We start from the raw sequence: 14,543 nt of genomic DNA, 5'->3' as shown, positions 1-14,543 counted from the left end.
AAGGGGACAGTGTGACTAAAGGCATAAAGAGAGAGGAGCAGATGTGTCCCTCTTGCCAGCTCAGTTAAAGTGATCCAGTGTGCCCTTTGGGCTTCTGTTTCTGAAAGGGAAGGTTGTGGTAGAATTTTGCCTGTAGAGTGTTCCAGGATCAGCATCACCCCTCCTGGATCTGGAATGTGAAGGACAAGGTGCTGCTGCACCTATCCTGGTGTCCTGCTGGCAGCAGCAAGGGGAGGATGAGGTGATGACAGGAGACAAACCCCATTTCTGCCTGGGAATCGCAGCTCCTCCACTTCTGGATGGTTCTGCTGTCTGGGTGGCAGAGCAAGGACTGTCTGATGGCTTAGCAAGTCCAAGTGTAGGGACAGAGGGGTTAGGTCAAAACGGAGTTCAGAGTGACTGTGGCCTCCCTCACAGTCACTGCTCATGGGGAGCCTTTTCCCAACTGCAGAGCTCTGAGGTTGTTCCTTATTTCCCTGCTGGTGGGTGCTCTTTGGCTGCAGATGTGTGCTGGCTCATGTCCCCACGGTGGGACTGAGCGTCATCACAGTTCTAGACCATCCTGGAGCCTCTAGAAGTAGGGCTGGGATTAATCTCTCAAGCTTTCCTCCCTACTTTGTTCCTTAATGGCACTGTGGCCTCCACAGCCCCTCTGCCCTGGCTAGGGCTGCTGGCTTGTCCTGCTCTGGTGCCTGTGTGATCGTGGGCAGGTGGGTCATGGCCTCCTGTGTCTGCAGGTGATGAAGACCTACCACATGTACCATGCGGAGAGCATCAGCGCCGAGAGCAAGCTGAAGGAGGCGGAGAAGCAGGAAGAAAAGCAGTTCAACAAGTCAGGGGACATCAGTGTGAACCTGCTGCGACACGAGGACCGGCCTCAGCGGCGCAGCTCTGTCAAGAAGATCGAGAAGATGAAGGAGAAGGTGGGTGAGAGGGAAGGAGGAGGGAGCTGGGCTTGGGCTCTGTGCAGGCAGCTGGGGTTGGCTTCAGCCTCGTCTTTGTGAGGCCATTCCTGTATCTCTGGGAAGGGCTTAGGAAGGCCGATGTCTTGTGTGTGTGTTCTGCTGGATGGCAACCTAAGGAGGCCATCACAAGTGTCTTCCCTGCTCCTGGCTGTGGGGAAGGGCCAGGACCAGCTTCTAGAGAAGGTTTGACTCAGAGACAGGGATGGGCAGTGCAGCCCTGCACGGGGCGATGGACCTGCACAGGAGCCACGTGGCACCTTCCTGGCTGGCTGGCTGGAGGGAGAGCTGAGGGACTCGGGGGCAATGGTTTCTGGAGGACAGGACTGGAAGGGGTGGTGGGAGCTGCTTCTCCACCAGCGGCTCAGGCCACAGGGTGCCGGGGCCTGGCTGTGCCAGGGGCCCCTGAGGCTGTGCTGAGGAGGGAAGGCACCAGGGTGTCCCGCTTGGCATGGTGGTGCTGCTGGTCAGGACACCAGACCCTGCTCCAGGAGACTGGGACATGTCTGTTCCTGCTAGCAGAAGAATAGTTGGATCTGTAAAATACCAGTGTTCCTCCTCTGTAGACTGTCTGGGAGTGAGAGTGCAGGATTCAGATGGATTTGCTAGGCAAAACCCTTTGTGCCATCTCAGCCTCAGCAAATCCCCCTGGCCTCAGGATCTCTACAAGTTTTTGTGTTAATATTGGAGAAAAGGAGATAGCTTTCCCAGCCAGGACACATCTGCTCATTGGCTCATGCAGTCCTGGGGCATTTCTAGCAGTGAACTTCGTGAAAGGGTTAATCTTTTGATTCAGCCATCAGAGCAAGGATCTGCCTGAGCAGATGTCCCAGGTCTGGAGCACATCTGCTTTCCTACAGTTTTGAATTCTGGGTCCTGTTCTGGATTGTGTAGCTTGGGCCTCTGGGCCAGATTCCACTTTCATACAGCTGCACACATCTGGAGCAAGTCCAAACATATGTCAGCATTTCCAGGGGGAAAATTCGGCCCTCTGGTTTTGACTGATGCCAAAATCCCCAGCAGCAGCTGTGCTCAGGGGCTCCAAGTACCTCTGAGCAGGATGCACTCATCATGGCTGGCTGACAGTGTGAGGGGTGTTCAGATGGGGTCTCCTCCACCCTGGCAAGGTCCCTGTTTTCATACCAGATACAAGTTTCACTAATTACCTCATCACACCCAGGCTGCAGGGTGCTGTGGGGCTCTGTGGCAGGAGAAATGGTGCCAGTACCATCCTGTTTGTGCTCTGACACTCCATTCTGCTTTTTCAGAGACAAGCCAAGTATTCTGAAAACAAGCTGAAGTGTACAAAAGCCAGGAATGACTACCTGCTGAACCTGGCAGCCACCAATGCAGCCGTCAGCAAATACTACATCCACGACGTCTCCGACCTCATCGACGTGAGTCCCTCCCCTGTGCCCATCCAGCCTGGCTCAGCTCTTAATTGCACTCCTGTGTGCTGGGGAAGGGGTGTCTGGGGGCTTCAGGACAGTCCTAACTGGGGCTGAAGATGTCCTGTGAATTGCATTTGCCTTGGGGTGAGCCAGGTGAGACTGAGGTTTCTTGGCCCATTGGTTAGTCTGTGTCTGAGACAGAGAAATCCTTCCTAAGGTCAGACACAGCCTTGGTTTTGGTGCTGAAGCAGAGGGGTTTTTTCTTTCTACTGCTTGGTGCCTTTGGTGGCAATTCAGCACCCGTGGCAGTGCTGTCCTGGCTGGGGAGGGCACCTTGGGGTCTGTCCCAGTGCTCCTCAAAGGGAATAGCCTCAGGGCAGGAGCTGCTGGAGGCAGGGTCATGGCAAGGACAGGCACTGAGCACTGGTGACTCCTACAAACTGCTTTGAGATGATTCAAGCAAGTGATTTACCCAGAGAAGGGATTTCTGCTTCTTCCTTTAACAGGCATCCCACAGCGTGTAGATTGCACAGTACAGTTTCTTCCTGCTGGAGTTGCCTCAGTGAATGCATAAGTAGCTGAGCTTGAAGCACTGAGTTACCATCATTACCTAAATGTACCATTTAAAAAACTGCTTGAGTGTTTACCTCCTTTCCTAGCCCATTAGCATGTAGTTACACTTCTGAGAATTAATTAAAGTCTGATGCAAAACCCCTGATGACTTCAAGATTTTGATATATGATAAAATACTCTTCATTATGTCCCTTTTGTTCTCTTCATTATTGAAGATGTGTTAAAAAACAAGTGAGTTGATAGTGGAGACATTTGAATGGCAAAGTGTGAGAACACCTTGATTTATCTGCAGGCTTTCTGCTTTTGTGGTGTATATTCTCTCTTTCATTTAATTACTTTTTAAGCAAGAATGACTTACTTTTGTGGAGTTTTTTGAACTTTGATTTTCTGGAGAATTGCTGAGTTCCATTTTAGTTTTGTGTCTTTATATTATTCTTCCCAACTTTTATTTCTTCATTGACACTTCCACTAGAGTCAGCAGATGGCATTTCTCCTGCACTCCAGGAATCCCTTCAGGGACTTTTTGCTGAAGCATCTTTAACATGGAGCAAAGAAATTTCCCCAATTATAAATTCTGTTCACCAGAGAAACAAAATATTGGATGTGTGAGCTGAGCACAGGTGTCCTATATATTTTTATATATATATATATATATCCTGAAAGGGAGAGGAGTTTATCTGAGCAGGCTTTTTTACAAGTTGGGTGTGTTTTGCAAGGGTGAGACAAGAAGGGCTTCAGCAGCTCCAGAAGAAAGGGATCCAGGTCACGGGATGCCAGTGGTGCTGGAGGGGTCTGTGCAGGGCAGCTGAGTCCATGGAGGGAGTGGGTGAGAAGGGGCTCAGGGGGAGCAGAGCCTGGGGCAGCTCCAGGGCCACGCTCCCGTGGCTCCTGCTAGCTCCTGCACCCTCCAGGGAACGGTGAGGGACGCACCAGGCTGGCTCTGGGGTGTGGAGAGGCGAGGGGCTCGCACACCCTCCATCTCCAGCACAAACAGCCACGTGTGACTGCTGATTTCACACAGATGCAAACAGGACGCTGCAGCAGCCAATTTACCGGCGTTTCCCCCAAATCCCAGCTGCCCTGGTGCCATCTCTTAGGCACTGCCTGGACATCACTTGCTCCCTGGGCATCCCTGCAGAGCAGTGGCTGGTGACAGAGCCGTGCTGGCCTCCTGCCCTGGCGAGGCAGAGGGCCCAGCTGCTCTGTGAGGGTGGGAGATCTCCAGGGCTGCGGCTTAAGGAGCGCTGGAAAGCCCAGCAGAGGAGCCGTGAAGGGGCACAGCACCGGCTGCCCCTCTGTCTCCAGTGGCCTTGTTGTTTCCTCCTAGAAAGGAAGGGAAGAATATAGAGGCAGATCAAATCAGCCTTGGTCTGGCAGTGCACCATGGGGCTCCTCCTTGGATGACACGTGTGTCAGTTTAAACGCCTGGGCCTGGCTCATTTCTGTCATTAACTGTGTGACCAAGTTAATCTTTTTGTCCACGTATGCAAAGAGGAGATAAAGCTCCTTATCCATCCCTCTGGAGTTCTGTGGGAAATGGCTGCAAGACAGTTTGAAGTGGTCACATGAAAGATATCACTGGATTCAGTAGAGAAAATGGAACAGTCGGTGTCCATACGAACCGATCTGCCAAAATGCGTGCAGCCTCCTCTGAGTCCTGGAGCAGCAACTTGCTTCCCTTCAGATTAGTGTTTGCTGTATCTGAGCCAAACAAGCCAGGAAAGGAGGGGAACTCTGAGGAAATTCAACGTTACATGGAACCATCGAATTGTTTGGTCCCTGGAAAAATTAGCTGAGTCAAGTTAGGGAACCAAATCAGCAGTTCAAAGAGTTATGCCAAAAATCCTCAGTTAGCTTTACTGGCCTGGTTGAACAGGGCTTGGAGCAACCTGGGCTAGTGGAAGGTGTCCCTGTTCATGGCAGGGTAGTTGAAATTGGATAATCTTTAAGGTCTTTCCCAACACAAACCATTCTGGGATTCTGTGATTTACTTGCCGCACAGTACAGCTCTGGGATTTGCAGCAATGTCAAGAAAGTGCAGGCCAGAAATTAAAATAGTCATATAATTAATATATATTATGCATATAATTAAAAATAATGTAGAATATTTTTTAAAAACCAGATAAGGAAAAAATGCAGAGAAGAGGGAACAGAGCAGAGCCAATGAGTTGGGCTCTTCATTTGCAGGCAGTGCTGGTCCTCTGGAGGCGTTACTGCTCTGCCTGGGAAGTGAAGGGGAGGCTTGCAGGGCACCCAGGTGTTACTCCAGGGTCCCACTTGCTCAGGTGAGGCTCTCATGTGCAGGTTCAGCCTCTCAGATTACAGAGGGGCTCAAAGTTGCTGGAGCCACAGAGCACTGCGTGCACCCTGCTGCAGCTCTGGGATGGGTGCTGGGAGGCACACAGGTCTTTGGCTGCTTCCGTGCTGTTCTGGCCAAACGTGCTTGCTTGAGCTCCAGGAGCTGGTTTGTTTCTCAAGCTGAACACTGGGATATTTCCATCCCTTGCAGGGTGTTACCAGACGTGATGAATTAATGCTTGGGGAGCTCTAAGCTTGGCCGATGAAAGGCGCTGCAGAAGGGCTGGGGATTATTATTTGTGGTTCTAATTTATTTGCCATCAAAGGGATGAGAGGGGTGAGAAAATGCCATTTGTTCTGGGGCTGGGAGCCTTGGTTTGAAGTCTTTTTTTTCTTCCTTTTTCTTTTCCCCTCCCCATTGTGTGTTCCTCTGGGAATTGCGTGGAAGTCCCTGCTTCGTCTTTTCTTCTCTGGGCACCCGTGTGTGAAGCAGCCGGCGCGGTGCTGATCAGCAGGGACTTCAAGGGCTGCAGTGTGTGCGGGAAGTGCCTGCCCTGGTTCTCAGGAGCAGCTGATTGCTGGGCACGGCAAATCGCTGCCGGCTTCAGTGCGAGGCCAGCAGCACAAGAAAGGAAACATTTCACGTGGAATTTTCTCCTAAAAGCATCTGGCAATGCCCTGAGCCCCTCTCCTTGGGTTCTGTGGCATTCAGCACTTTGCCTTGTAGTGGCTCAGTTTTGTGTGCTTTGGGAATTCCCACCCTTGAGCAGTGGCAGATATTGCCTCCTGGTTTTTTGTAGCCAAGTAGCTGTGATTTCAGGGGCTGGGAGAACATGGGTGAGGGCTGGGAAATGCTGGGGAATGCACAGTGCATTCCCAGGGTACAGTGGTCAGCTGGTCATGGCAGGAGTGCTGGTCCTCCCCCCGTGCTGGCACAGGGGTCCCAGCCCTGGTCCCTGCCCGTCTGTGTGGCAGCCCCTCGGCTGCATTGTCCCACCTCTGGGCTTCCTGTACAGCCTGGAGTGGTGCAGATGTTCATGCTGAAACTCTCTCACGGCAGAAACTTGCAGTGCAAAATGATGTTTTGCCCCAAGCAGCAAATGGAAATTCACCCCTTATCTTTTTTGTGTTGCTTGTTGATTTTTACAAGGCAGGTCTGTGCCAGTCCATAACTGCCCATACTCTCAATTAATGTGATTAGAAACTAAATAGAAGCAGGATAAATGGAAGGCTGTGACAATTGAATAATTTTTACAAAATTCCTCATTATTGCACATGGGGCTTCAGAGCTTCTAAAGACGAGGGGAGCAGTGGGGCTGGGAGCTGGCCCAGTGTGGCTTTGCTCCTGCTGGTTCCAGCAGAGGCTGCAGCAAGCACAGCCCTGCTGTGACGTGAGCTGAGCTGAGCTGTGTCTCCTCACATCGGCTCCGAGCATGAGACGCCTTCTTGGCTTGGAGCTGCTTGTGGCACCAACTGAGGTTTTGGATTTCACTTCGAGTTTATCAATCTGAATTTCAGGAGGTATTTCTTCATGGAATGGGTTGTCAGACACTGGAATGGGCTGCCCAGGGAGGTGGTGGAGTTTTCATCCCTGGAGGCGTTCAAGGAATAGCCGGATGTGGCATTCAGTGCCCTGGGCTGGGTGACAAAGGTGGGGATTGGTCACAGGTTGGACTTGCTCAGCTCTGATGGATCTTCCAGGGCAGCAAATCCCTGTGCTGGTATGACGCTTGACATGCCAAATTCAGCTGTAGTGAGGATGATGTTTAAAACCAGGTTTTTGTCTAAAATACAGTATTTTGGCAGCAATTAACTCCAAGGTTTATCATTTTCCCCAAGACAGACACGAAAGTGTCAGCAGCATGAGGAGCTGCTCCATGGTGGGAGGCAGACAGCTGTGCAGGGACAGAGCAGGACGTGCACACGCTGCAGGGCACGGTGTCCACTGCCACGCCTTGCTTCAACATCCATCTGCGCTTGAGAACCTTGAGCAGTGGTTTGGGAGTGTTTGTGTGACCAGGCCCCCCTTTGTGTTTCTCAGTGCTGTGATCTGGGATTCCACGCCAGCCTTGCTCGGACCTTCAGGACGTACCTGTCTGCTGAGTACAACCTGGAGACGTCCCGCCACGAGGGCCTGGACATCATCGAGAACGCCGTGGACAACCTGGACGCACGGAGCGACAAGCACACCATCATGGACATGTGCAACCAGGTCTTCTGCCCGCCGCTGAAGTTCGAGTTCCAGCCACACATGGGGGATGAGGTAACGTGCTCACCTGTGGGGCTGCAGAGGGGCCCGGCCTGGCCCTCCCCATGACCATTGCTGGGAAATTGTTCCTGACTCCTTACCCCTCTCGGCTGCCTTCACTCACTGCTCTTTGTGTTTCCTTTCCTAATGAGACTCTTGGCTCGTTAGGGCTCCTCCTTTCAGGCTGCCTCTTGCTCCGTGTCTCTCCCAATTAGGGAGCCCACGGTTCGGCTCTCTCTGCCCCACAGATCTGCACAGGGGAGCTGTGATTAACCTGCTGTAACTGGGAGATGGCCGAGTGCAAATCACTCGGTGCTGGCCCAGCTCCAGGGCACTGCTGATGGGACACACGGCAACACAGCCTCTCTGGAGGCTGCCAGGAGCTCGTGGGGGCTGGAGGGAATTGTGTGGGTGTGGAAATGCGTGTCTGGACCGTGTGTGACCCGTGGAATGTCTCCTGTCTCAGGTGTGCCAGGTGAGCGCCCAGCAGCCCGTGCAGACCGAGCTGCTGATGCGGTACCACCAGCTGCAGTCTCGGCTGGCCACCCTCAAGATCGAGAATGAAGAGGTAAGAGGTCAGGTCTATGGGCAGAGCTGCTGAGCCTTGTTCCTCTGGAGGTTTCCTGGTGTGCTCAGGTGTGGAGACCCTCCTGTGGCAGGGCTGGAGGTGCCCACAGACCGCAGCCAGTGCTAGCCCAGGGCTCAGGAGCTGCCTGTTGAGTGGTTGGCTCAAGATGAGTCCTTTTCCCAGTCTGCCTCAAACCATGTTGTCCTATTTCTGGTAGGTACGGAAAACGCTGGATGCCACAATGCAGACCTTGCAGGACATGCTGACAGTGGAAGATTTTGATGTTTCAGATGCCTTCCAGCACAGCCGCTCCACTGAGTCGGTCAAATCAGCTGCATCAGAGACCTACATGAGCAAAATCAACATTGCCAAGAGGAGAGCCAACCAGCAGGAGACTGAAATGTTCTATTTCACTGTGAGTCTCAGCTCAGGCCATACAGGACACGAAGCATTAATTGCCAGGGCTGAGGCCCAGTTAAGTGCTCATTAGTGAAGAGCAAGAACCAATTCAGTCTCTTTAAGTACTTGTCTTCTGTCACATTTGGGTCTGGAATGCATTTCAGTGGCAGGACACTACATAGGGACTGACAGTCCAGTGCCTGCCTTGTTTTTCTCTTTGAGGGAACAACTGGAGCAGCCAGATGAGATTGAAAACTTTCTGAGTGGAGTAGGAGAGGCACAGAGCAGGGCACAGACTCCAGATGGCCTCACCATGGGCCACCAGCCAGGGTCCCTTCAGGAAAGCCTTCAGGACTGTGAGCTAGGAGCCAAGTCTTCTTCTAGCCTGTACAGCTTAAATTTGCCCTTGGCCTACGATGAGCTGAAGCCACTCGTGTGCCAAGGAAGGCACAGAAGCTGGGCTGTGGTGTGTGTGCCTGCCCTGCAGCTCCCATGCTGCACTCCTGGGCAGAGCTCAGGTCTGTGTTCTGGTACCTGAAATACAGGCAACAGGCATGAATTCACCAGAAATCTCCCTCATTTCCTGTGGTCATAGCCTATGGTAAACAGCTTCTTGTGCTGTATTACATATGCATAGAAGAGCTTCTACTTTCTCTTAAAAATATTACTGTAAATTGGGAGGGAAATCGCAATTTTTGTTTGGAATTGTGCTTGGGATTATTTTAACAGTTTTTGCAGAGATTTGGTCTTTCCCATTCTCTGTTTTCTGTTTTCCATGTCCTGTCTCCCTCTCTGACCTGTGTAATGCCTTGCTCTGGAGTGTTCCTGGGTGTCCACAGGCTCACTGTGGGATGGGCAGTTGTTCTGCACAGTGTCACCTGCTGCGTGGAGCACCTGGCAGTCCCTGCCTGGGAGAGCTCAGGCACTGGGAGTTCTTGCTTGGCTTTGTTGGTTTGCACAGAGGCAAAGCCTTGGCAGTGCAGGGAAAGCCTCTTTGATTTCCTAGACCATTCCCAGAAGCCTGACAAAAGAAAGCCAGCTTTGAACTCTTTGTCTCTCCCTGCGTTGCCGGGCAGGAGGGGCAGCTCCAAGGAGACCAGGCTAATGAGACCATCAGGGCAGTGGCTGGGGCAGGGAGAAGTGATTGGACCCTGCTGATCCCTGTAGTGCAGCAGTGAATGTCATCAGGGGCTGTGGTGCTTAACCCACCCTGTGTGCTCTTTAATTCCAGAAATTTAAGGAGTATCTGAATGGCAGCAACCTCATCACAAAGCTCCAGGCTAAACACGACCTGCTGAAGCAAACTCTGGGAGAAGGTGAGTTGGGGTCAGGTCCAGGGAGGATTCTCCAGCTACCTGAGAGGGTTTAAACCATGTGTCATCTGTCAGCCTCACCTGTGTGTTCTCCTGATGGTTCTGTGCCTGGCTGCTGCTGCTCAGGCTAACCAGTGACATGCAAAATCATTATTTCCTTGGATTACTCTTCCTGCTTTTCTTTGGCAGTGCACATAGAGAAATCTCTTTGAGTCTGATACTGTGTGCTGAAGTGCTGGGTTACTTCTCCAGCAGCAGAGATTGCCACTGACTCCCACCCTGTGCCGCTTTCCTTCCTCTCCCTCTTCTCCCCAAGAAGATTCTAATCTTCTCCCTCTAGATTTCTAATCTGTCTTTTAATGGTGGGGGCACCAGGTGGGCATCTCTCCTCCCCAAATGCAGCTTCTCTCTGCCAGAAGCCATTCCTTGGGGTGTAGGAACCAGCAGCGGGGGTGTGAGCAGCTGCACAGCTGTGCTCTGCAGTCCTTTGGTGGTGGCTGATGTGGAGGGATGATGGGAACTTGTGTTTCTTACAGGTGAAAGAGCTGAGTGTGGAACAACCAGGTGAGCATGTTCTTCCCCTTGCTTGCTCCTGGGGAGGGCTGGTGCTGGCAGGAGGGGCTGTGGGAAGGGGGGTTTGCTTTGCTACTGGTGCAGCTCGGTGGGGTTGAGTTACCCACCCCCAGCCCCCCTGTGCCACACATCCTGCTTCCCAGCTGCATGGCCTGGAGTGCTGGGATCGGGGGATGGCAAGCAGCCCTTGGTTCTACTGCAGTGTGATTTCTGGCTGGCTGGCTCTGATGTGCCTGGATGTGCTTTGTCAGCACGGTGCAGTGCCCTGGAGCGTAGCTGAGATGGGGTTGTGTTCAGACAGGGTGACACGAGGGTGCCCACTCACTCCCTGCCGTCCCTCTTCCTTTGAGAACTTCAGTATGTCCCTGAAATCCTGTCCCAGCTCTGGCTGCTTTACCTTGGAGTGCAGAGCACACCTGGATCACAGACTTCATCCCTCTGCTGCAGGAGCTAGGGCTGGGGTAAATGTGACCGAGAGGAGGCTTTGATCCGTGTCCAGCCCGTGAAGCAGCTCCACAGAGCTGCAGTGGCTCGCGAGGAGTGTGCTGGTGTTCTTCTGACAGAGAGACCGGGCCAGCAAGGCCTCCAGCAGCTCCCTGGAACATGCACAGCCTCTCCGTGTGTGAGCTTGTTCCAACCTTGTTTGTGTTTGATAAAATAAAGCTCCGTTCCCTGTTAGAGGTGGTGGAGCAGATGGTGCAGCCTGGGCGGCCTTGCCAGGCAGGAAGGAGGCGCCTCATGCTGCCGGCACCAGGCCGAGGGCGTCAGGGCCGGGCCCCGAGGCTCTGCCAGGACAGAAAGGGATGTTCAGAGAGCAGGGGCTGTGCTCCTGTGCAGTGTGGGACACTCTGAGGAGCTGGCCACAGCCCTGCTCCCTGCCACATCAGCTGTCACGGCTGTCACTGGTGCCTCTGGTCACAGAGCTGCCCCGACACCGCAGGGGTGAGTGCAGGGTGCTGGCTGGGGGCTGCGGACACGGTCCCTGCCGTGTGTGGGGCAGGGCTGGGTGCCCCAAGGAGCAGCAGTCACCTCTGCCCCTCAGTTACACTCCTAGGAGTGGCTGGAAGCTGTAGGAGTGTAGAGTCAAGTTGCTTAGTTAGAGGCATCTGATTAGGGAAGCAGCAGACCCCTGCTGTCCCCTTTGCACCGAGCTCTGTGTGAAGTGTCCATGTCCATTCTGTGAGAACTCTGCGTCCCAGCACCCAGTTTTGTGGGTGTTTGCAGCTGTGCTTGCGGCAGAGGGCAGGGCAGAAATCTGTTTGGGATTTTGTGGTGTTTTTCTACATCTAGACACTTAATGTCCTTCATTATCTAGAGGAATTGGACTGGGAATAGCATTAATGAAAGTAGCCCTCCAATGTCCTCAGTACTGCACTGAAACCTGTCACAGGCTTCTCTGGCTTCTTCATCACTAGCAGTGGCAGGGTCATCCCCATCCCTGGGATTCCAAACTGGAGTTAGGTACAGGAGGGTGGAGGTGTTCCCACTGTCCTCATTCTGGCCTCTCTCTGTGAGCAGAACGAAATCTGTTTAGGAACAAACAGGAATACCCCAGTGTTTTCTGGAGTGGCTGTGGTTTATTTTGGATATATCTCCTCTCCTCAGCTGCTCTTGGTGCCTCTTCAGGCTGAGGGAGTGCTGAGCTGGTGGAGGGAGGCAGGAGTTGACTCCAGCTGACCACCAATGCTGTTGGTTTCCTGCTGGAGTGGTGTCAGTGTGGGACACACCAGTGAGAGTGGCTGCATGTGAAATCCTCACAGAGGGACTTTTCTGTTTGATTTCTTATTTTCAGTTATAACCTGTGAGATCTCACCCTGTCATTGCATTTATGTTGGTGTTTTGTTGATTTATTTTGTTCCATTTTCTCCCAGGCCCCCATGTCTTCCCCCTAAGCCACAGAAAATGAGGAGACCTAGGCCTCTCTCAGTCTATAATCATAAGCTCTTTAACGGCAATATGGAAACATTCATTAAGGTACTTGCTGGCTTGCAGGAGTGTCTGTGAATGCTGGGAATGGAATGGTGGCTTTCCTGTCCTGGCTGCTTGCCATCCTCAGGGGGTCCCTGTGGCTCATGTGCACCCAGCTGGCGTGGCCAGCACGGCTATGCCTCGGTGATGATTTCTCTCCGTAGCTGCCCTCCTGCGTTCCTGGTGTCCCTGTCCCATCAGCTTGGTGCTCCAGACACCACCCGTGGAGTATGTACACCCACGTGCAGTGTGAGGCAGTCCTGGATGAGTGTCCTCATTGTCCTGCTGCTCCTACCCATCCTGAGAAGAAAGATTGCACAAGCTTAGCCCAGCCCTCAAAGGAGCAACAGACACATCCCCCTTACTCTTTTCCACATGATGGAATGGAAATGGGACCACATTTTGGTGGTCATCCATCCTTGTGGCTGAGAAGGAAGATACAGTGACCCCAGAAAGTGTCTCCCACTTTCAAGGACTGCCAGCCTGGAGTAGAAATGCTGTTGTATGTGTGGCTGTGTTGGAGGGCAGACAGGTGATCCTCAGCCTGGCACACAAATCCATCTGTAAGGACCAGCCCAGATGGCTCATCCACTGCCAGCTGCTGCCAGGTGCTGTCCTGTAATCCTGCTCTGGAGAAAGCTTCAGTGAAAACACTTTAGGAAGCACTAAAGACAAACTGTTGGATTAGGTGTCTAATAGGCATCATCTGGCTGGGGTTTATTCCCTCAGCTCAGCCCTAAGCCTGAGGGCAGTGTCTGTACACAGCACCAGCACAGAGAGTGTTGGCCCCGCTGGCAAAGCCTGTAATCCCATTAGGATTTGTGATTACTCCTGACTTAAACTGGTTTTTAAAAAAGTAATGCTCATTAAATCCCAGCCTGTTCAGCACTGAGGAGGAGGAATTACCTGCTCTAGAAATCCATCTGTGCAGGAGTGTCCCATGCTAGCAGAGACCCCTTGGGGTATGCAGCCTCACAGGCAGTGAATGCCCCCATGGCTGCCCAGTGCCCTCCTCAGAGCCTGTGCCCCAGGCAGGGTCTGTCCCTGTCCTGGGGCTCCTGGGAGCACCAGAGGTTCAGACAGGGAGGAATCCGAGAGGCTGTCGCTGCAGGCCGCCAGGCTGGGGTGCAGCGTGTGCCGAAGGGCTTTGGGAGGGAGGGGACAGCCCAAAGGCCTGTGTTGGCCCTCGCTAAGCTGCCATTGCATTTGAGCGTTCATGGCCTCCCAAGGAGATGCTTACCTCTAACTGAACTTATCCCTGCTTAATCTGTTCTCTTTTTTCCACTCTGCTGCTCTTTTGTGTGCTCAGAGGAAGGAGGAATGCGCGAACGAGGAATCAGGTATTTACTGGAGGCCCATCTGCGAGGTGGAGGGAATTGCCCAGAGATGCCACTGTGCTCTGCTGGAAGAACAACCAGAATCCCAAAGAGAAATGTGTCTGCTTGGGCTGTCAGACATGGCCCGTGTCTGGCTTGAGCTTTTGCCACAAGGGGCCTGGGGGAAGCCAGAACTCACCACTGGTTCAGACTCAGGCACTTCACTCCATACACTGGTGTTCGTTGGGTTTTTTAGCACCTGCTGACAATGGCTCTATCCTTTGGTGGAAATATTGTTATAAGCTGTATTAAGGAAGCTTATTCCATTAGCCAGATATAGCACAAGTTTTATTTCAGCTCAGCATTCCACCTTTGGTGTGGAATAGCTGTGATCCCTCGTGGCAGTCTCCTGTCTGAGCCAGACAGGGAGCAGCAATGTTTCACACACCTTAGTGACAGCTTTCTTGTGCGTTTTTGGCTGCACACAGTATCCTCAGCGCATTCAATGGCTCTGTGTTTGTAACACCTCCTTTCCCTGCCTGTCCTCTTACTAAACTCCACACCACTAATTTTCAAATCTCTGGTTTTACAGTCTTTAATGCATTTCCCATGGTCTATTTGTTAGCAATAGACCAGTAATTTTTTGTCTTTTTCCTTTCCTTTCCTGAAGGATTCAGGACAGGCCATTCCACTTGTTGTAGAAAGCTGCATCCGTTACATCAATCTGTACGGTAAGTTGGCTCCATACAGCCACAGAAACCTGCCAAGGAGAAAAGGACTTGAGTGAGCAGTGAGATCCAGCAGAGACTCCCAGGGCTGCCTGCAGTCCTTTCTCCATGGGCTGGGGTTAGAATTCCCATGGCAATGGCTGGGGGGCAGCATTGGATGACTGGCAGATGGTGAGGTTTTGTTAGCACATGCCCAGGTTAAATTG

The 14,543-nt window shown here is 52.5% G+C and overlaps 1 protein-coding gene across 3 annotated transcripts in view; it reads left to right on the top strand.

Annotated features, from left to right (window-relative positions):
• SRGAP3 (SLIT-ROBO Rho GTPase activating protein 3) overlaps nt 1-14,543 on the top strand; it is a 74,926-nt gene that overhangs the window by 46,661 nt on the left and 13,722 nt on the right. For 2 of the 3 annotated variants that reach the window (XM_005521957.3, XM_088061713.1), the window contains exons 5-13: nt 738-923; nt 2,231-2,359; nt 7,266-7,487; nt 7,939-8,040; nt 8,258-8,455; nt 9,671-9,755; nt 10,289-10,316; nt 12,197-12,299; nt 14,280-14,340. In XM_005521957.3, coding sequence (XP_005522014.2) covers nt 738-923; nt 2,231-2,359; nt 7,266-7,487; nt 7,939-8,040; nt 8,258-8,455; nt 9,671-9,755; nt 10,289-10,316; nt 12,197-12,299; nt 14,280-14,340 — 1,114 coding nt within the window. Of the gene's footprint in view, nt 1-737; nt 924-2,230; nt 2,360-7,265; nt 7,488-7,938; nt 8,041-8,257; nt 8,456-9,670; nt 9,756-10,288; nt 10,317-12,196; nt 12,300-13,602; nt 13,634-14,279; nt 14,341-14,543 lie in introns of all 3 variants that reach the window. The other variant, XM_014251525.2, reaches the window with a different exon arrangement.

This window comes from Pseudopodoces humilis, chromosome 13, assembly GCF_049639895.1.
Source record: "Pseudopodoces humilis isolate 2021_Gansu_Grassland_sample_001 chromosome 13, ASM4963989v1, whole genome shotgun sequence".
NCBI lineage: Eukaryota > Metazoa > Chordata > Aves > Passeriformes > Paridae > Pseudopodoces > Pseudopodoces humilis.
Note: the sequence above shows the minus strand (reverse complement) of the source record. Positions and strands in the feature narration are given on the sequence as shown.